We start from the raw sequence: 19,457 nt of genomic DNA on the forward strand, positions 1-19,457 counted from the left end.
ACTGAATTAAAATTGCTCAAAAGACATCATATAAATTATCTTTTCACATGTGATAAACCATTTTTGTAAATGAATGTTGGAATTCACAGAAATTTGTTATGAGAGTGAATATGTAGGAAAAAATAATCTTTTTTTGATGAGATTGTTGTTGTTGATTAACTTCCAAGTGAATGTTCTAGCTGAACAGACGTATAGCTCAAGGGATTCGAGATAGGACAATCTCTCATTTTATTCAGCCACTATAAATTTAGGTCTACACCAGTGGTTCTCAACGGGGGATCCATATGGCCCCTAAGGGCCCATATAAAATTTTGGTGGGCTCCCTGCAGCAAAATAGTAAATTGGGGATCCACAATAGAATTTCAAGGGCCCCTGAAAAAATGTTGCCTTAAATGTATGTATTGGTATTTATTGCAAGAAACAGATTTTTTTCTTTATTGTTTTACACAGTTCAATGTGTGATGGTTTGAAAAACAAAATGTTAGTGTGAGTTGCGAAGAAATATCTAATATTTCAGACAGTTGAAATGGTGAGAGAATTCAACTGCACATTATAATATAACAACAAGCCTCTTGGTCAGCAGTTTTCAACTATTTTTTGGCTTATGAACCCCTTTGATTACTATTTTACTCTGGTGAACCCCCAGAGCCATTCGATATTTAGAACTACTTGCTTTTCACACATTAAATTGTCTAGGTTGAATTATGCAAAAAGAGTTAGAAATCTTGCTGTTTCTTGGAATATACACATCCAAAACGAACGTTTTTTATGGACCTTTAATTCTTAAGTATTTGGATTGTTCTGTCAAATGTGAAGCTTATTTATTTACATTGTTTTGAATTAATCAGACATTATGTCATAGCTTTGAAATTCTGATGATGTGATTGTATATTTTTTGTATGATATTGTAAGATATTGTACAAGGCCAAATCTGGCCAATTTGAGCATAAAACAGGTGATATATTTGGGCTGGACGTAGCCAGTTTAAATGTCAAAGGGTTAATATACTGCTTTGGGTCCCCAATTTACTATTTTGTGTGAACCCCCACTATTTTATATGGATCCTGGTTGAGAACCACTGCTCTAGGTGGTTGCTCAGTTTGCTAGAAACAGCAGTCAAACTTCTTTTCAACTCATACCATAGCATCTTAAAACAAATAAGAACACACTAGCTAAGAAGTTTTAGATATACAAGATACGATGGTCACAGGTGAGGGGCCCCTGATCATAATAAGTCTGCTTGCTTTAAGGATGACATAATATACCCTCATTCATAATTTAAAAAAATATATCTCTTTTTTTTTTTGGCTGTACCAACTAATATCTTTTCTTGTAGTTTGCATGTTTTTTGGATTTCATTCCAGAATATTCTGTGAAAGAATTTCATTGCATTGATAGTTATCTAGCTGCCACTGAGGAATGGAAATGGTTCCTTGTTGTAGTAGTAGTAGTGGTTTTGGTGGTGGTGGTAGTAATGGTAGTGGTAGTGGTGGTGGTGGTAGTAGTAGTAGTAGTAGTGACAACAGCAATAGTAATAGTCATTATTGTCATATATTTCAACTTTTTTAAGATAGGGAAGGGATGGACGATCCAAGTCCAGTGTATTACTGGTATTTATCATTGTCATATTATTATTATTATTATTTCATTTTTTACTTTTGTTTTTGGCAGGGACTTGAACAGAAATTTAATGAAATTTGAAATCAGAGGAAATGAAACTAAATATCATATTGTATTTATTCATTTTTTTTTTACTCTTCCTGCCAAACTCTTTTTTTAAAGGAGCTGAAATATTGCAACAAAATTTTTTTCAGTCGGATAATTATACAACCAAGTTTTGCCCTGAATTTCAACTTCAGACTGAAGGTCTTTCCATCTACCAGCTGGAATGTATATATCACGCTTTTTGATGCTATCACATAAGTAGGGGGCAACCATTAACTCATTGCCAATAAGAAATTGGTCTGAGATGTTGAGAGTTGTTTTATCATTAGGGTTGACCCACCAAAGGGGGCGAATAATTGGAAGGCCTGCTTTGATGTCTGAAGAAAGGCCTTCAATAGTTTTGTACACTAATTTTCGATGGAGAGTGATAACGTCTCGTAAATGTAATGAAGTTGTATGATTATATAAGTACCTGCTGTATGATAAACGGACAACTGGCATAAAAGAAGCCAAGGTGATATATCGCATGTACAGTTCTTGAGTAATATTGGGAAATTTTACAGGGGAAAGAGTTATGTACGGATAGCCTAACATACTAACAGTTAGTGCCTGATCAATGACATTATTAATACAGGTATACTTGCCTCTGGATACAAACATAGATTTAACATTGATCACTAATAGTTTATGTTTGTTTAATTTGGAATCATAATAAAATATTTCTGAACTGTTTCTGTAGAATGACGCCATTTTGTCAACGTAGTCTTTTATAGTGTAACTTGTGTTATAAAAGCGAATATTCTTTGGAATGTAGCTCTGTCCAATTGCTAAATTACGGAATCCTCCGAATTCTGGCTTCGTAGAAAGGTGAAGCAATTTGTCCAAATACCATTTTGAAGCATTTGGGTTGGAAACATCTACAATAGCCATCTGTTTATTTTGCCATTTGACAAGCTTTGTAACGTCACTCAAATCATCCCTTATAAAATATCCTGAGGTCATTCCAACATTGAATTCTCTGGATGTGAAATGGAAATAAGGACTTATTGGATATATAATACCAATATTATGACAATCAACTTGACGAAGGAATTCAGAGATATTTCGGAATTGTTTGGGATCAAAAGTGAAATCTCCCTGACTTTGTTGCCAATTGTTATTCAATTCGATGTAAGTATCGTTATAAGTGTGAGCGAATTTACTATTAATGAAATTAAGGATGGCACTTTGTATAGAAATATTCCTGGAATTTTCTTCAAAAGACCAGATCATTGTTTTTAAAAGTTTATTGTTCTTTGCCAGTTCATCTTGGCTCACAGGTAAAAATGTCTTTTTCATGTTGACATAAGTATCTCTGATATCACTACCTTGACACAAATAATAGTGGAGTTGTTGGTTGGGATATGGTTGTCTTAGGTCTGGCAGAAGACAAAATAATCCATCATCAGAAGAATTCCAGCTAATTTTAAAAGGATGTGAGTCATTTACAAAGATTCCAACACCATCAGAACTAATCCAAAGTGGTTCTAATACAGAACCCAACATATCTGATGATTCTGTTGAAAATGGAATAGGACCAGTAGAAAAATTCTTCAGTGGCCATGATTGCCTTGAACCAATGTTCATTCCATACCAATTAGAAGATTTTATCTGGTAACAATCAAGGAACTCTTCTACCTGTGAAATTTCCCAATTTATAGAATAGCAATACAGACTGCCTTTTTCTTCATGTAGTATTTGTAGCTTGGTAGAGCGCTGACTTTGATAGCACAATTCTTGAATGCTTTGTTCTTTAATCTTTGGTTGACAAAAATGAAAGCTAGATGTGAGGTTGATTCCTAACCATCCAGTTAGAGTTATTCCTTTAAATTTATTCAACAGTTGTACTTTCCGTTCAGCTTCAGAGAAATGGATAAGTCGGCCAACCAAAATAGCATTGGTTTGTCTTGCATGAAGAACTCTCACAGATATGAAACCAGCAAGAATCAATATGAAGAGTGTGGCCACACTGTATTTAAGCAGTTTGGAGTTTTCTTTACTTGGAGTCTAATGAATAGATAAAATATAAACATATAATTAGCCATGGTAGAAAATGACAGTCTGAATGTGGAGCATTTAATACAATTAAATTATTTCAAGTCTTACTGCACAGACTTGAGAATAGATATCAAGAGAATGTAGAATATGAATGCAAGAGTGGTACCAACTGTGAGTGGAGTACTTGGGTCAGTGATGAAAAACCTTTAGAAACACCTTGGCAAAACTGGAATCTGTTTCAGCATTTGTTGTTGGCACTCCATAGCTTACGACGTCGAGGGTTCCAGTTGATCCAATCAACGGAACAGCCTGCTCGTGAAATTGACGTGCAAGTGGCTGAGCACTCCACAGACACGTGTACCCTTAATGTAGTTCTCGGGGATATTCAGCGTGACACAGTGTGACAAGGCTGACCCTTTGAATTACAGGCACAACAGAAACAGGAAAGAAGAGTGAGAGAAAGTTGTGGTGAAAGAGTACAGCAGGGTTCGCCACCATCCCCTGCCGGAGCCTCGTGGAGCTTTAGGTGTTTTCGCTCAATAAACACTCACAATGCCCAGTCTGGGAATCGAAACCGCGATCCTATGACCACGAGTCTGCTGCCCTAACCACTGCACCATTGTACCTCCACCAAAGCTTTCATACACCATAAATATTTTACCTTTCATTGCACAAATTTTGTCAATTTCTTATTATTTTCTTTGCAGAAAACAGTATTTGAGAGTTGCATCTGTATGTTGTTGTAGTATTTATTGTTGTGTCTCTTGTTGTTGTTGTGGTTCTTATTGTTGTTGACTGGTTTGTATGTTTTGCCAAGCCTTCTAGGTTTTTTTTTTTTCATCTTGGTAGTACCAAACCTTTGGATCTTAAGATTTGGGGTTCAAGCCACTGGTTTTTTTCTCTGTCCCACCACATATATTTCTCTTTGTTGACACCCCCCCCCCCTCGCCCTGCACACACTCTATACCTCATCACTGAGCTATTGGAAGCGGATGTTGTAAAATAAGACAGAAGACAGAAAAGGAAAAGAGATGATGATGATGATGATGAGAAAAAAATGACAAGTGACATATTCCAAAATAATAATAATAATAATAATAATAAGAATAATAATGATGATAATAATCTCAACAGATGTGAAAAGAAAATTGCGTTTTCCTAAAGTTGGAGAAAAATAAGTTGAAGACAGCAAGCATGAAAAAATAAAATGAATAAATAAATAAATAAAACCTTTAACAAAAAATAAATGAAAAATAATGAAAATACTAATAAAAAAACAGGTCAGTTAAATGTTAGTGGGAATTCAAAAAAGAATTTTAAGGTGTAACCTTTAACCTTTCTTGAAAGGAGTTGACATTTGAACTTTAGTTAAAAAAATGAAGCTTAATGCAATTATCAAAACACAGTTAGGGGAATGTTATGCAATGCATTATAATATTAAATATATATAATGTTATATAATACAGTGTTATATAATGCAGTGTTATATACTCTTGGGGGTCAGCAAAAGATTTATTATAACAGTAATGTTGAATACAGATATAGAAGACAACATATATCTACACACACACACACACATTATATAAGCTTGTTTATCTGAGAGAAACTTGAACCTGTTGTTTTTGGTGTAAAGTCCTGTGTAACTGTTTATAAAATTTATTTCTATGCACGTAACACAAACAGTTATATACATAATAATGTATGTGCATACACACAAGCATAAACAAGTTTCTGCCTTTTTTTGTTTGCATATTACCAGACTTTTATCATCACCACCACCACCACCACCACCACCACCACCACCACTGTCACCACGATCATCATCATCATCATCATCATCATCATCATCATCACCGACACCAATGTCACAATGGCAACCACCACTGTTGGTCATCATCCTCCTCATCATCAAAACCTTCACTGCCATCACCACTGCCACCACCACCACCTTTATCATCGTTGTTTTTAAGTTTGCTTTCCACATCAACATCGATTAGATGAATCACCATGTTTCAAGACAGTTCTTATTCAAAAGTTACTGTCCTCCCAAACAGGTTGGGAACTAAGTGTCACTCAAACATTCCATTTTTGATAAGATTTCTACGACAAAAAGCCCTTCCCAGTGTTAAACACTTTATAGAGTTTAACGGACACATACATACACACATACACAATACATTTGTTCATTTATTTTATGACCATCTTTATATAGCCACCCAGACTGGTGATGTTGATGATGAAGTTCAACTTGAACTTTGTATTTTTACTTACTGGGTCTGGAAGAAGGGACAGTTCTTATAGCATTCAGAGATCTCCTTAATCTTTTCAATACAAACCTGCCTGAGACAGCCCCAGATTCTAACTCACTGTTCTAAGGGGTCTAAATTATAATCTACCACCAAAATTTTATGGTAATTTGTTCCAGCTCCCAGCTTAATAATCAGAAAGTTATTTTACTAAATTCTTCATAATTCAAAAAATTAATTAAAACAAAGGCAGCATATGTTGATAGAAATATGGTAACAAAGGTGTTAAACAGGTGAGAATGCTGTCATTAATGTTCCTTTCTCTTGAAGCTTTATAAATCAAAACCTGCAGGAAAAATACAAGCAGGGAAGGAATTCCAGAGAGGAGATGTTCTAAGAAGGAAGAACTGGGCATAGTGATTGGAGTGGGGCCAAGCAAAGAAGTGGATACAATGGGTGAAGGTACTTCTATTTTTCTTGGTTCTTGCATCAGAGTAACCAGTGAACATATAAAACATATAGAAACTAGCTAGCTTTTTGTTGCTGATGTGTATGTAGTTTCAAAATGCCTTATTTTACAACTATGAGATGTATTGTTATTGTTAAACACATTTCATCAATATAAAACTTATATTAGTTGCATAATAGGCGTGCTTTAAATCAATTACATAACTTTGATATTAAAAAACTGCATACTCTGTCTTGAAGTACCAGGCGTCACTCCTTACACACACACAATGACAAACATCCAATTTCCATCCACTAAACACCTGGCACCTTACCTGACCTATATATAATATCATATGTCAGAAAAGCTTCTGTAAAAGTCTCTGTGTTTTTGAGTTAGAGGTGTGGAGTAGGGAGGCTTTGTTCACCAAACACATACTGAATGTTCTTTCTCCTGAAAAAAGATATTTCTTTACACATGTGGAAAGTAAAACAGGATTTTGTGAATTCTACAAAAACCACTGCTACAGTTTATAGTAGTGAATCACACCCGGATGTGTAAGAACCTACTTAGAGAAAGGTGCGAAATCTATGACTGAGTATTAAATGTCCTCTCCAATGACATAATACAATATCTGTAACAACATAGAGATCATCAAAATACGAATACAATGGCTGTCCTCTCATTTAACAAGTATGACCGTCGATGATAGATAATAATATATCGTGATTGCATGAATGGCTGTGCAGTTAAGAAGTTCGCTTTCCAGGCAAGTGGTTCTTGGTTCAGTTCCACTGTGTGGTACCTTGGACAAGTGTCTTCTGTTATAGCCCCAGGCCAACTAAAGCCTTGTGAATGGATGTGGTACATCGAAACAGAAAGAATTCCATTGTGTATGAGTGTGTGTGTATATATATATATATATATATATATTGCCATAATAGATTGCTGCTTGTTTCTTTCTGTGTTTCTTTCTGTGGAAGAGTGTAGGTTTGAAACGTTAAAGACTTTTTCAATTCCCGAGCGTTATACTAATACATCTGATTGTTTTCTACACCACCTGTCTTCGTCTTTTTGTTTTTTTGTGAATTCTCCCTATATATATATATATATATATATATATATATATATATATGTCACAAGCTTACAGCAGGACCTAAATTCAATATGCAAGTGGGCCAAAATAAACAACATGCGGTTTAATGCTGGAAAATTTCAAGCACTGCACTGTCAACTCACGAATACAGTACAATCTACATTTACAGGACCCGAAAGCACTACAATCCCAGAGTCACATGCAGTGAAGACTTGGGGGATCAGTATGTGCAATGACACATCATTTCATATGCACATAAGCAAGACGGCAGCAAAGTGCAGACAACTGGCAAGATGGATACTGAGGTCCTTCAAGACAAGAGACCAAGAAACTATGTTGAGCCTGTGGAGAACCTTTGTTCTCAGTCACTTGGACTACTGCTCCCAGTTATGGTCACCATATAGTGCCAAACTAACAGTGGAGCTTGAAACAATCCAATGCCACTACACTAAAAAGATTGAGACATTGTAGCAGATGAGCTACAGGGATAGGCTGAGAAAACTGCAACTTTACTGCCAGGAGTGAAGGTGTGACAGATATGTAATAATCTACATATGGAAATCTTTAGAAGGGCTAATACCTAATTTCTGCATTGAGTGTTATACAAATGCCACAACTGGCCGCCATTATATTGTACCAAAGGTACCATCCACTCCATCTATATTCAGGACCAAGTATTGCAATAGTCTAGGGTTCAAAAGCCCATAGCTCTTCAATGCCCTGCCACAAACATTAAGAAATCTGCATAAGGTGGAAGTAGATGTCTTCAAAAAAGGAACTAGACATCCTCCTCTCCTCAATACCAGATGAACCAACAACCTGACATGAGGTACAGAGAGAGAGCAACAGAGAGAGAGAGAGAGAGAGAGAATGAGAGAGAGAGAGAGCTAAGAAACAACTTACACTTTTCTTTGGTCGTGATTTCAAGCGTGGAACTGTGATTACTGTTGTGTGTTCTGCAAACCGAACGCTATCAGTCGAGTCAACTGTGGCATACTGTGAATTGCATCTTGTGGTGGGAGCAAAGTTGCAATTCGCTGTCAAGTCATTTTCTCCTTGGCCTCCTCCTCCTCCTCCTTCTCCTCCAATTCCATCTTCTTGCTCAGCATCTTCTGCTAAGCTAAATTTCACGTATGTATCTGTGGTAGTGTTTTGCTCATCTTCTGCATTTGTTGTTTCAGACGGGAGAAGCAGTGGTAATTCACTGCCCGTGTCCTCAAACACCTTGTCATCTTGTAGGAGAGCAGAGTCTTCTTGGTTGAATTCTGTAGAGTCGAGCAAGCAAACATCTTCGACAGTACTGCAAATGAGGCAAAATTTCAAAACATCAGTTTTAAATATAAAAACTTTATATTTATCTTAGTTAAATATGAGAAACAGTTTGAAATATTGTTCTGGGAAGGGCTGGTGAATGTAAGATTGAAAAGACTGTCTAATTTTGTAGTGGGGAAAATTAAAACGTCTTCTTAACCCATTACCTCCCATTATTCTATTAACTGGAATTTTTTAATGAAACTTTGATTTCTAGCATAAAACAGCCTTAGAAACACACTGGAATGATCAAAATAACATTTCAAAATAACATTTTAAATAGAAATAAGCGAGATATTGGGTGAAAAATTAGCAAATCTCATTTGAATATCAGAGAAATATACCTAGTAGATATAGCAAAAAGGTTAGATATGTGTAAATATTGACAGATAATTACGAAATTTGTAATTTTTAAGTGATCTCATATGAGGTCACTGGTAGGTAATGGGTTAAAGTTGTTGGATTGGTTTACCAAGTGCTTTACAGATAGCACTGGATGTATTTATCATGGTATTGGGCACTTGTAAGGTTGCTTGGTAACTCTTCTCAAGACTAAAGAATTCTCATGACTGAGAGGGAGAACAGGAGAAAAGGTGAGAGATTAAAGTATGATGGGGGAAGGGTAGTAGTGGAGAGACTAAGAGATATAGTATTAGAGAAAGGAATAATAGGAGGAAGGGATTAGTGAAAGCAAGTCAGAGAATGAAAAGGATGGTGGGGTGGATTGAGAAGATCAAGATTCAGGCAGAAGGTGTGATGTGTAAAAGAGAAATAAAGATCTTAGGGAAAAGGATGAGGAACCAGAGCGTATTCCAAAAGCAACATGTCCAAAAAGGCAAGCCCATATCACCATACATTTCTTGTTCTCTTTATGCATTTTGTCTTTCTCTCAACTCATACAACCTACCTACTCATGTCATTTCTCTAATTTATTCTCCTGCCTACTGTATTATTAATATATGTATGTGTGTGTATATGCTTGTGTGTCTGTGTTTGTCTCCCCAATATCGCTTGACAACCGATGCTGGTGTGTTTACGTCCCCGTAACATAGCGGTTCGGCAAAAGAGACCGATAGAATAAGTACTAGGCTTCCAAAGAATAAGTCCTGGGTCGATTTGCTTGACTAAAGGCGGTGCTCCAGCATGGCCACAGTCAAAAGACTGAAACAAGTAAAAGAGTAAAGAGTATATATATATATATATAAATTGTCAAGAATGTGATTATATATATATACATATATACGACGGGCTTCTTTCGGTTTCCGTCTACCAAATCCACTCACAAAGCTTTGGTCGGCCCGAGGCTATAGTAGAAGACACTTGCCCAAGGTGCCGCGCAGTGGGACTGAACCCGGAACCATGTGGTTGGTAAGCAAGCTACACACATGCACATACATATAGCTATAGCTATGTTCCACGTATGTATTTACGTATGCATATATTAACATGCAAACACACAAAAACACACTCGTTAATGGGGTGTGTAGAGTTGTTTTACCCTCAGGTCAGTCCTCACAGAGACCACCCATGCAAAGGGGTAGCCGCGTGTAGATGATATCTTAAAGATCCATCGCTATAATGAACACCTCATTACACACACACACACACATACAAACATGCAGTTTACCATAATATTTAATGTAGTGTGGCCGTCGGAACGTCACATTTTCTCCATTGTCTTGTCTGTGTATGTCTAGAAATAAGTTTTAGTGGTGACTATGGGAGAATGTTGGTGGTGGAGCGAGATTAGTAAGAACGCAACGAACTTTTAAAAATGTTGCTGTCTATGTCTGCGAAGTGGAGCAGGACGGACTTTTAAAAATGAAACAGTTGTGTATTATGTTGTATGTAGGTAATTGTATAATTGTTCAACGATGTTTACCTTTCCTCGAAATGGATATAGTCTAGATTAATTGAACGTATGATGGCCCATAATAATTCAAGTTACGCTCACTTTAATTACGTATCGCTAAACATTACTATGCTTACATAGACTTAAACAGCGAACGAAATAAAGGAAAATGTACACATATACACCTACATTTATGTATACATATATATATATAGAAAAGTTGTACTTAGTTATAACTTAAACCTTACACCCTCTCCTTCTCATACACACACATATGCATATTCACACACAAATAGATACATCTACGCGCACACAAGTTATATTAAGTTATAAATAACTTGTCTACTTTATTTCTCACCTCTTTCATAAGTATAAACACGCATACTACCTGTTGATTCGTCCCATTCTCACTAATTAAATGTCTCAATTAGATGAATTAAGATTGCTATATCTATCTATCTACTTATGTGAATGTGTACACACACACACACACACACACACAATAGGCGAGAGCTATATATGCTCAATATCGAAAATACATCGTAGTGCTCAAATAAATTTGAACTTGCGAATTCTTCGTCCAGGGCAAAACCCAAGGTGTCAAGAGTGGCCGTAAGAGAAATACCAAACGCGTTGATATAGAGGTAGCAATGCAGATAAACAATTAGGCTTCACACACACAAGTCTACATTTATTAATATACACACATATTTACACGGAGCACAAAACAAATACAGAAAAATATGTAATTTCGTAACTCGACAGCTGTTTCAGGAAGCTCAGAGTCACGTAATAATCATAATCTTACTATAATGGGCGTTATATCCGTCTGTCCGTGTCTTTGTCTGTTGCCTCTTCACGGCCAGACAACTGGACCAATGGTTACGATATTTTTGGGGTTTACAAAGACGATCGCCAGGAAGGTTTCTAGTATTGAAATATCAGAAAGTATGGTTATTTCGTGGATATCGATTTTTGAATTGATAAACCACCTTCGCATTTTTATTAAAAATTCACCGACCACTAGTAACTCTGAATTTTCACCGCAGAGTTCGTGGCCCCATCGTAGATACGTATCATTATCGAAGCATTAGGCACGGATATGTCTTGCGTGTCACATCCCGCAGCAAAATATCTGTTAATTTTTGCTCTATAACAATCTATAGATAGAGGACAGTTAATAGTGAAAATAAAATGGAAAAAGTGTTCAGTATATAGTGTGTGTGATTATTTAGTGGTTATTGAAGTGTATACGGGGGAGCCCTACAAACTACAGATAGGGTAAGGTGTCGGGAATGCTCTGGGACTTGAGGTGGTGTACATATACAGCTAAGGAAGTAGAGAGTTTAGAGGCTCTATTTAAGAATGACTTCAAGTGAAATCAATGGTGCTGCCAATGTAGACCCTAGAACGTGGGAACGTGGGGTTATTATTGCCTGGCATTTATATAAAGATGTTAGAGAGTAAACAAAATCCATCTAATAGACATAGTTAGAACACCCAACAATTTCAGGTTTTCCCACTGCTATGTTGATTCATGTTATCAGTTATCCAAGAAGTAGGATCAGCGGTGTTTTCGTAACTAGTATGGAACTGGGAGAGGGCATTAACGCAATCACGTGTGGTAAGGCTACAAGTATTAGGGGCGATTGCACTAACGTCACTTTCCGTTCTTGCTCCACCTCCTCTTTTCCTTCAACTGTTTATATCTGCTGACGCTACTATTTGAACCGCTTTCGCTAATTTTCTCTTGACAAGGGAAAACGGACTTATTCTAATATCTCCATGTGACTGGTTACTGATTACATACTTTCACTTAATTGCAGATTTCATCTGCAAGTCATGATTATTATGTAGCTCTGAGCTTCTTGGAACAGCTGTAGAGTTAAGAAATTACATATTTTCTTCATATCTTTCTATATTTTTGTGCTCCATGTAAATATATAGCGTGTTTTTCTCCCCCTCCCCCTCTCTCACACACACACCTGTTCATCTGTGCGTCTGTGCATTTAGCATGTTTTTCCGTCCATTGTTTATTACTATAGGTGTTTGACTTCTGAATGTAGTATATATATATATATATGGTAGTCTTAACTACTCAGAAAATAAATAAAGGAATTAGACGTCAACCATTGTCAACTCAATAATAAAAATGAAACTGAAAAGAAATTTTTTCAACTGACAGTTTTATTGCAAAATTGTTTATGCATGGAAAAAATAAGTAGACGTTACAGGCGGCCAGAAGCACCTAAGAAAATTGTAAAAAAAACATAACTAGACGACCTGATTCAAAAGAATTTCTTTCTTTGAGATTTTTGCTCCATAACAATTTATACTGAGAGTGCCTATAAATTTCTTGCATTGTTGGTATTAATAAACAAGCCAGTGAAGTGTTGCAGTGTGTGGGGAATCACCATACAAGTTCAGATAACAATGGTTATAGGTGCTGTACGTATAGGTATCATTATCGAAGCATTAGGCACGGATATGTCTTGGGTCTCACAGCAAAATATCTGTTAAATATGGGTAGATCAATATCGACATTCGGTATAACTATTTCATTTTATTATCGACTTACCGACTAATGCTGATAAAAAATCTTTCGACATTTAAAAACGATATGGTTTTATGCATTTCTAATTCACCAGGCTATGATAAAGCATTGAAAACTGTGCGTAGGATAAAAGCAAACAGAAATCTTCTAAATTACATTTGTCCCAACATCAGTCTATGTGTTTCAGGTGGAGAGACGTTATCAAATCTAAATTGTTAAGTTCGCATCAACCCTAAATGCTCACTTAGGCATGTCCGTCACTAAGGGGTGAACTTGATGGCAATGCCTCCTCACTATTCAATGGTACGCCTTCAGATTTACAGTATACACTTATATCGAAACTCCACTTGAGCATTATTACAAATCTGGCGACGGACCTGCATTTAGGTCGGAGTTTACTCCGGTTTCTGAGACGTTTCCATTCGTTACTATATTTCTCTTGAAATATGCTGCTTTGTTTAAATTAATTTGGAAAATAATGAAGAATTTAATGAAATAAGTGCATTTATTAAAACTAGCGTTCAGAACATAAATTAATGTGAAATTTTTATGAAAGAGTTAATTTAGATCCCTTTAAAACAAGAATTTTGCACCAAAGGACCAAGGGCGATTTCCGGCAGGTTGATATCGAAGGGGTTAAGTGATTGAAAGTACAAGACCCTTCGCTGAACAAGCAAGTCTTCACAAGATTAACTCCAGCTGTTTTTGGTACTTATCTTTAACTGAGTAAACTGAACATGAAATAAAGTGACATAGGCGATCGCCGTGACATATATAAGGACACAAGCCATTACCGGGGCCAAAAATCGAACCCCGAGACTTTACAATCGCGATCTCAACACCCTAACAACAAAGACACGTGACATCACTGAAACCAAAACAAAACAGAAAGCATAATACGAAATAAAGCTAACTTAATGGTTCTGTCTTGACTTGTAGAATTTGTGGAAAAGAGAAAGGAACAAAGTAAGAAAGCAACACAGCAGAATAATGGATTAAATTGAATCAAAATTAAAGAACAAAAGAAAACATGATTTTCTTCTTCTCTCTCTTTCTCCCTTTCTCTCTTTCTTTTTTTTAAACAACCACCAAACAAAAAAAATAGTTGTTTTAAAGTCAGCTTAAACAGAGACAAGACGAATGTTAAGTAATTATTTCCAAATGAAGATCACACAGAAAAGAACGAGAAAGAAAATGTGATTAAAACGTTTTATAAGACTTAGAACAAATGTGTGTTGGTATGGAACACATTGGTTGATTAAAGAATACTGATTAAATCATTAAAAATAATTAAACAAATGAGCCATTAAATCAATCAATCTGTCTATCCATCTATCTATCAGTATATGGTGATCTTTCGAGATATATATATATTAGTTTATGTATATATTAATATTATCTCAGTTATTAAAACTTTTGATAATTTAAATACGTTAATAGTTATCAGAGGTAGCAAAATTACACTAAAAAACAAGATATCACAGCCGTTTTATAGGTAGAGATACCAAGTTAAAGTGATACATTTTGAGAAGATATGGATAATAATAATAAATGGAGCAAAACGCATGTCAATAAAAGTTCCTTTAATTCCTACACATGTTTCAAAATAAATGAGAGCTCTTTCACAAAGAAGAAAGAGCTGTTGGGGTTCCTCATATATTTCTCTTCAGGGAGTTCATAATAAAACATATAATAGCAAGACAAAAACGAAATGATGAGGTAACTTACGAGCAGAGATGTTACATGGTCAGTCTGACTGACCATGTAACATCTCTGGGTACTTCAGGGAGGATCTGGGTGCATTACAAGAAGGGGTCTCTTGTACCTCAAGAGCTGAAGGCACTAAGTACTCAGGGACATGTACATACACTCAAGGCAACGTGGCCAAGAGAGAGAGAGAGAGAGAGAGAGAGAGAGAGAGAGAGAGAAGACTGAAGAACAGAGAAGATGATGGGACCAGGATGTGAATGTACTGAGCAAGAGTATTGATGGCAGAAACAGGATAGGGAGATAAAGTAATGACTAACAGTAAAGATATGGTGAACGGAGATTGTATTGGATATATATACAGTCCATTTCAGTTTCTTAGACAAACATCAAGAAGGGAAAGAGAAATAGTGAACAGGATGGTGGTAGGGGATAAAATGTGGGTGGGTCTCATACAGTGGTATGGGATGAGTGATAGAGAGATGAGAAGGGAAGCAACAGCAGTAGATTTGACAGGTGCAGGTGTGGCTGTGTGGATGAGAAATTTGCTTCCCAACCATATGGTTTGGGATCAGCTCCACAGTGTGGCACCTTGGACACTTATCTTCAACTATAACTCTAAGCCAGCCAAAGCTTTGTAAGTGGATTTGGTAGATGGAAACTGAAAGAAGCCTGTAGTGTGTCCGTTTGCATATGTGTGGGTGTATGTGTGGGCAAGTGTCTTCTACTATAGCCTCGGGCCGACCAAAGCCTTGTGAGTGGATTTGGTAGACGGAAACTGAAAGAAGCCCGTCGCATATATGTATATATATATATATATATATATATATATGTATGTGTGTTTGTGTCTGTGTTTGTCCCCCCCACCATCGCTTGGCAACCGATGCTGGTGTGCTTGCGTCCCCGTGAATTAGTGGTTCGGCAAAAAGAGACCGCTAGAACAAGTACTAGGCTTCCAAAGAATAAGTCCTGGGATCGATTTGCTCAACTAAAGGTGGTGCTCCAGCATGGCTGCAGTCAAATGACTGAAACAAGTAAAAGAATACACACACACACACACACAAATAACATCCCAGTCTCAGACAGTCTCTCCCACCCCTTGGAACTATTTCCATTCTTCATAATCTCTGTCCACACGATTTCAACCAATAATCGTCTTTCTGTGCCTTCAGTCACTGTTCTATCTCTCTCTCTTCTGCCTCTGCTATACTCCACTCTAAACACCTCTCTTATCTGCTCTCAGTCCCAACACCCTTCCCCATCTGCCACCATGACCCACCTACTCCAGCCCCTTATATGTCCCTATAACTCCTTCTCCACACCTGCTACACATTGCACATCATCCCATACCGTCCTAAACCACTCCTACCTCCCACTTTATTCTCTCTGCATACTAGTATTTCCCATCATCTGCACCCACACCCTTGTTCAGCGCTCATTAAATCCACCTCTGCCTCCACCTCTTTACTGCCCGCACATGCTCACATGAAAGCCTCTACTCTCTCATCCTCTCTCCCATGATTCACCATCCCATCTGTGTCCACTTTGTTCCTTGTGAGTCTACTCTAGTACTACTACCTTCACTGCCTTCCACTTATCTTCTTCAGCTGTGCATCTCTTCTACAGCTAAACACTTCTGCTTGTCCCTCTATCTACCCTAACTTTTCAATACTTGGTACACAGCCACCCATCTCTACTTTCTCCTCCCAAATACTTCCTCTTAGTAATGGGCACTTTTTCTTTTTCCTTTTTCTCTGTTCTTTCCTGTCTTTCAAGTTACATGACAACATCACAAGTGGTGGTACCTAAAAAACAAAAACAAAAAAAAACCCACCAAATATATGTTGCAAAGTTGTTGGCATTAGGAAGGACATCCAGGGTGCTGAACCATGCCAAAGATGACATTGAAGCTCAATGCAGCTCTGTAGTTCACTGGTTTCCTACCAAAAAGTCCTACCCATTCCAGCTTGGAAAGTAGATGTTTAATGATGATGATGATGATGATGATGATGAAATACATCATCATGATTGTTATCATCATTTAACATTTGTTGTCCATACTGGCATGAGTTGTACGGTCTGACAGGAGGCAGGCCAGCTGAAGAGCTGTCCAGGGTTCATGTGTATTTTGGCATTGGTTTCCGCAGCTGGATGCCCTTCCTAACTCTAACCACTTAACAGAGTGTGCTGGATGCTTTTATGTAGCACTGGCACAGGTGCTCATAGACGGCACCAGCACTCATGAGGCCACAAGATTAGGATTGCTAAGGCGGCGAGCTGGAAGAAACGTTAGCACGCCGGACGAAATGCTTTGCGGTATTTCGTTTGCCATTACATTCTGGTTTCAAATTCCGCCAAGCTCGACTTTGCCTTGCACCCTTTCGGGGTCGATTAAATAAGTACCAGCTGCGCACTGGGGTCGATATAATCGACTTAATCTGTTTGTCTGTCCTTGTTTGTCTCCTCTGTGTGTAGCCCTTTATTGGCAGTAACAAAATAAGATTAGGATTGCTTAGCTGCAGAGGGATGGAGAGGACACACATGTATGCAAGGATAACCACAATTTTACTAAGTTCGATGTGTTTTCTCAAGCACAGCAAACTGCATATGAATGTATGTGTGTGTGCAAGTGTCTCCGAGTCTTGACATTGTATGACAGTAGTAAATGAGTATCACCATCATAACATGTCCTGTCACAAGGAAATATTACACTTGGAAAAGCAAGTGAAGGTCAGTGACCGGAAGAGCATCTGGCTGTAGAAAATTTGCCTTGGTCAATTCTGCCCAACCATTGACAGTATGGAAAAGGGGACATTATTCTTTGTAAACCTAGTACTTATTCTATCAGTCTCTTTTGCTGACCCACTAAGTTACAGGGATGTAAACACACCAACGTCAGTTGTCAAGCAGTGGTGGTGGTGGGGAAACACAGACACACATGACGGGCTTCTTTCAGTTTCTGTCAACCAAATCCACTCACAAGGCTTTGGTCAGCCCGAGGCTATAGTAGAAGACACTTGCCCAATGTGCCATGCGGTGTGGTTGAACCCAGAACCATGTGGTTGGGAAGCAAGCTTCTTACCACACAACCACTCTTTGCACCTTATATAAATCCCAGCTGTCTCATCTAAGGTGAGGACCATGTATTGCAATAGCTTGGGATTCAAGGGCCCACAGCTACAATATATATATATATATATATATATATATATATATATATATATATATATATATATATATATATATATCATCATCATTTAACATCCGCTTTCCATGCTAGCATGGGTTGGACGATTTGACTGAGGACTGGCGAACCAGATGGCTGCACCAAGCTCCAATCTGATCTAGCAGAGTTTCTATGGCTGGATGCCCTTCCTAAAGGAAAGTAGGGATGAAAACATCCAATCATTCATTGGCTCCATTGTTCAATACCCAATTTTGTAGAGAAAAACCTTACAATTCACATGTAAAGTTGCAAGTCTGGAAAACCCTTACAAACTGAGAAGGTGAATAACCGAGGAAAGTGATGCTAAAAGTACATTGGTGGGGAACTGGTATTATGAAGAGGGGGTAGGGGAATGAGTGATAACTGGCAGTGGTGTGGTGAGAGGGAAAGGGAAAGAGGAAGTGTAGTGCTGGGAGTTATTATGAAAGATGGGAGAAGAGTTTTAAGAACGGCAGAATGTGTCGTGTAGGGAAGGACCTTCTGTTGATTAGCAATAAGTAGTGCTGGACGAAAGTCAAAGAAAATACCTAACCATGCATTCAACTGATGAAGAAGAATGAGTTATATGTATGTGTATGTACATATATGAAAGTGTGTGGTTTAGTGGTTAGTTTGTATACATATATGTGTGTGTGTGCCGTTGCCAGTACCGCCTGACTGGCCTTCGTAGGATTTTCGAGCGAGATCGTTGCCAGTGCCCCTGGACTGGCTCTTGTGCGGGTGGCACAGAAAATACACCATTTCGAGCATGGCCATTGCCAGTACCGTCTGACTGGCCTTCGTGCGGGTGACACGTAAAAGCACCCACTACACTCTCTGAGTGGTTGGCGTTAGGAAGGGCATCCAGCTGTAGAAACTCTGCCAAATTAGATTGGAGCCTGGTGTTGCCATCCGGTTTCACCAGTCCTCAGTCAAATCGTCCAACCCATGCTAGCATGGAAAGCGGACGTTAAACGATGATGATGATGATGAACTAAAAGTCGGAGAGGGACGGGATAAACTACCTGCATCAACTTGCTATAAAGACAGGTAGTAATTTTACCTTGTCCTTATTCAAAGTTTCCAATTCGTAAGGATTCTCCAGACTTGCAACTTTACACGTGGCGGTGCATTAAGAAGGGCGTCCAGTTATAGGAAGCAAGGCAAAAATGAAACTCGCAAGGGAGATGTGGTCCCCGCTGAGATATCGAAGAGAGCAGCGAAGTCCCATTTAACTCATGCCAGCATGGAAAGCTAACGTAAAATGCTGCAGCTGCCATATATACATGCATATATATATATGTATGTGTGTGTATATGTATGTGTGTGTGTGTGT

The 19,457-nt window shown here is 37.8% G+C and overlaps 1 protein-coding gene across 1 annotated transcript in view; it reads right to left on the minus strand.

Moving 5' to 3' along the window:
- Positions 1-196: 196 nt before the first annotated feature.
- Positions 197-19,457, minus strand: part of LOC106871224 (myogenesis-regulating glycosidase) — a 22,349-nt gene continuing 3,088 nt past the window's right edge. Inside the window, exons 2-3 of the mRNA XM_014917575.2 lie at positions 8,396-8,792; positions 197-3,711 (exon numbers count right to left, since the gene is read on the minus strand). Coding sequence (XP_014773061.1) covers positions 1,777-3,711; positions 8,396-8,792 — 2,332 coding nt within the window. The 3' untranslated portion in view covers positions 197-1,776. The remainder of the gene's footprint in view (positions 3,712-8,395; positions 8,793-19,457) is intronic.

This window comes from Octopus bimaculoides, chromosome 12, assembly GCF_001194135.2.
Source record: "Octopus bimaculoides isolate UCB-OBI-ISO-001 chromosome 12, ASM119413v2, whole genome shotgun sequence".
NCBI lineage: Eukaryota > Metazoa > Mollusca > Cephalopoda > Octopoda > Octopodidae > Octopus > Octopus bimaculoides.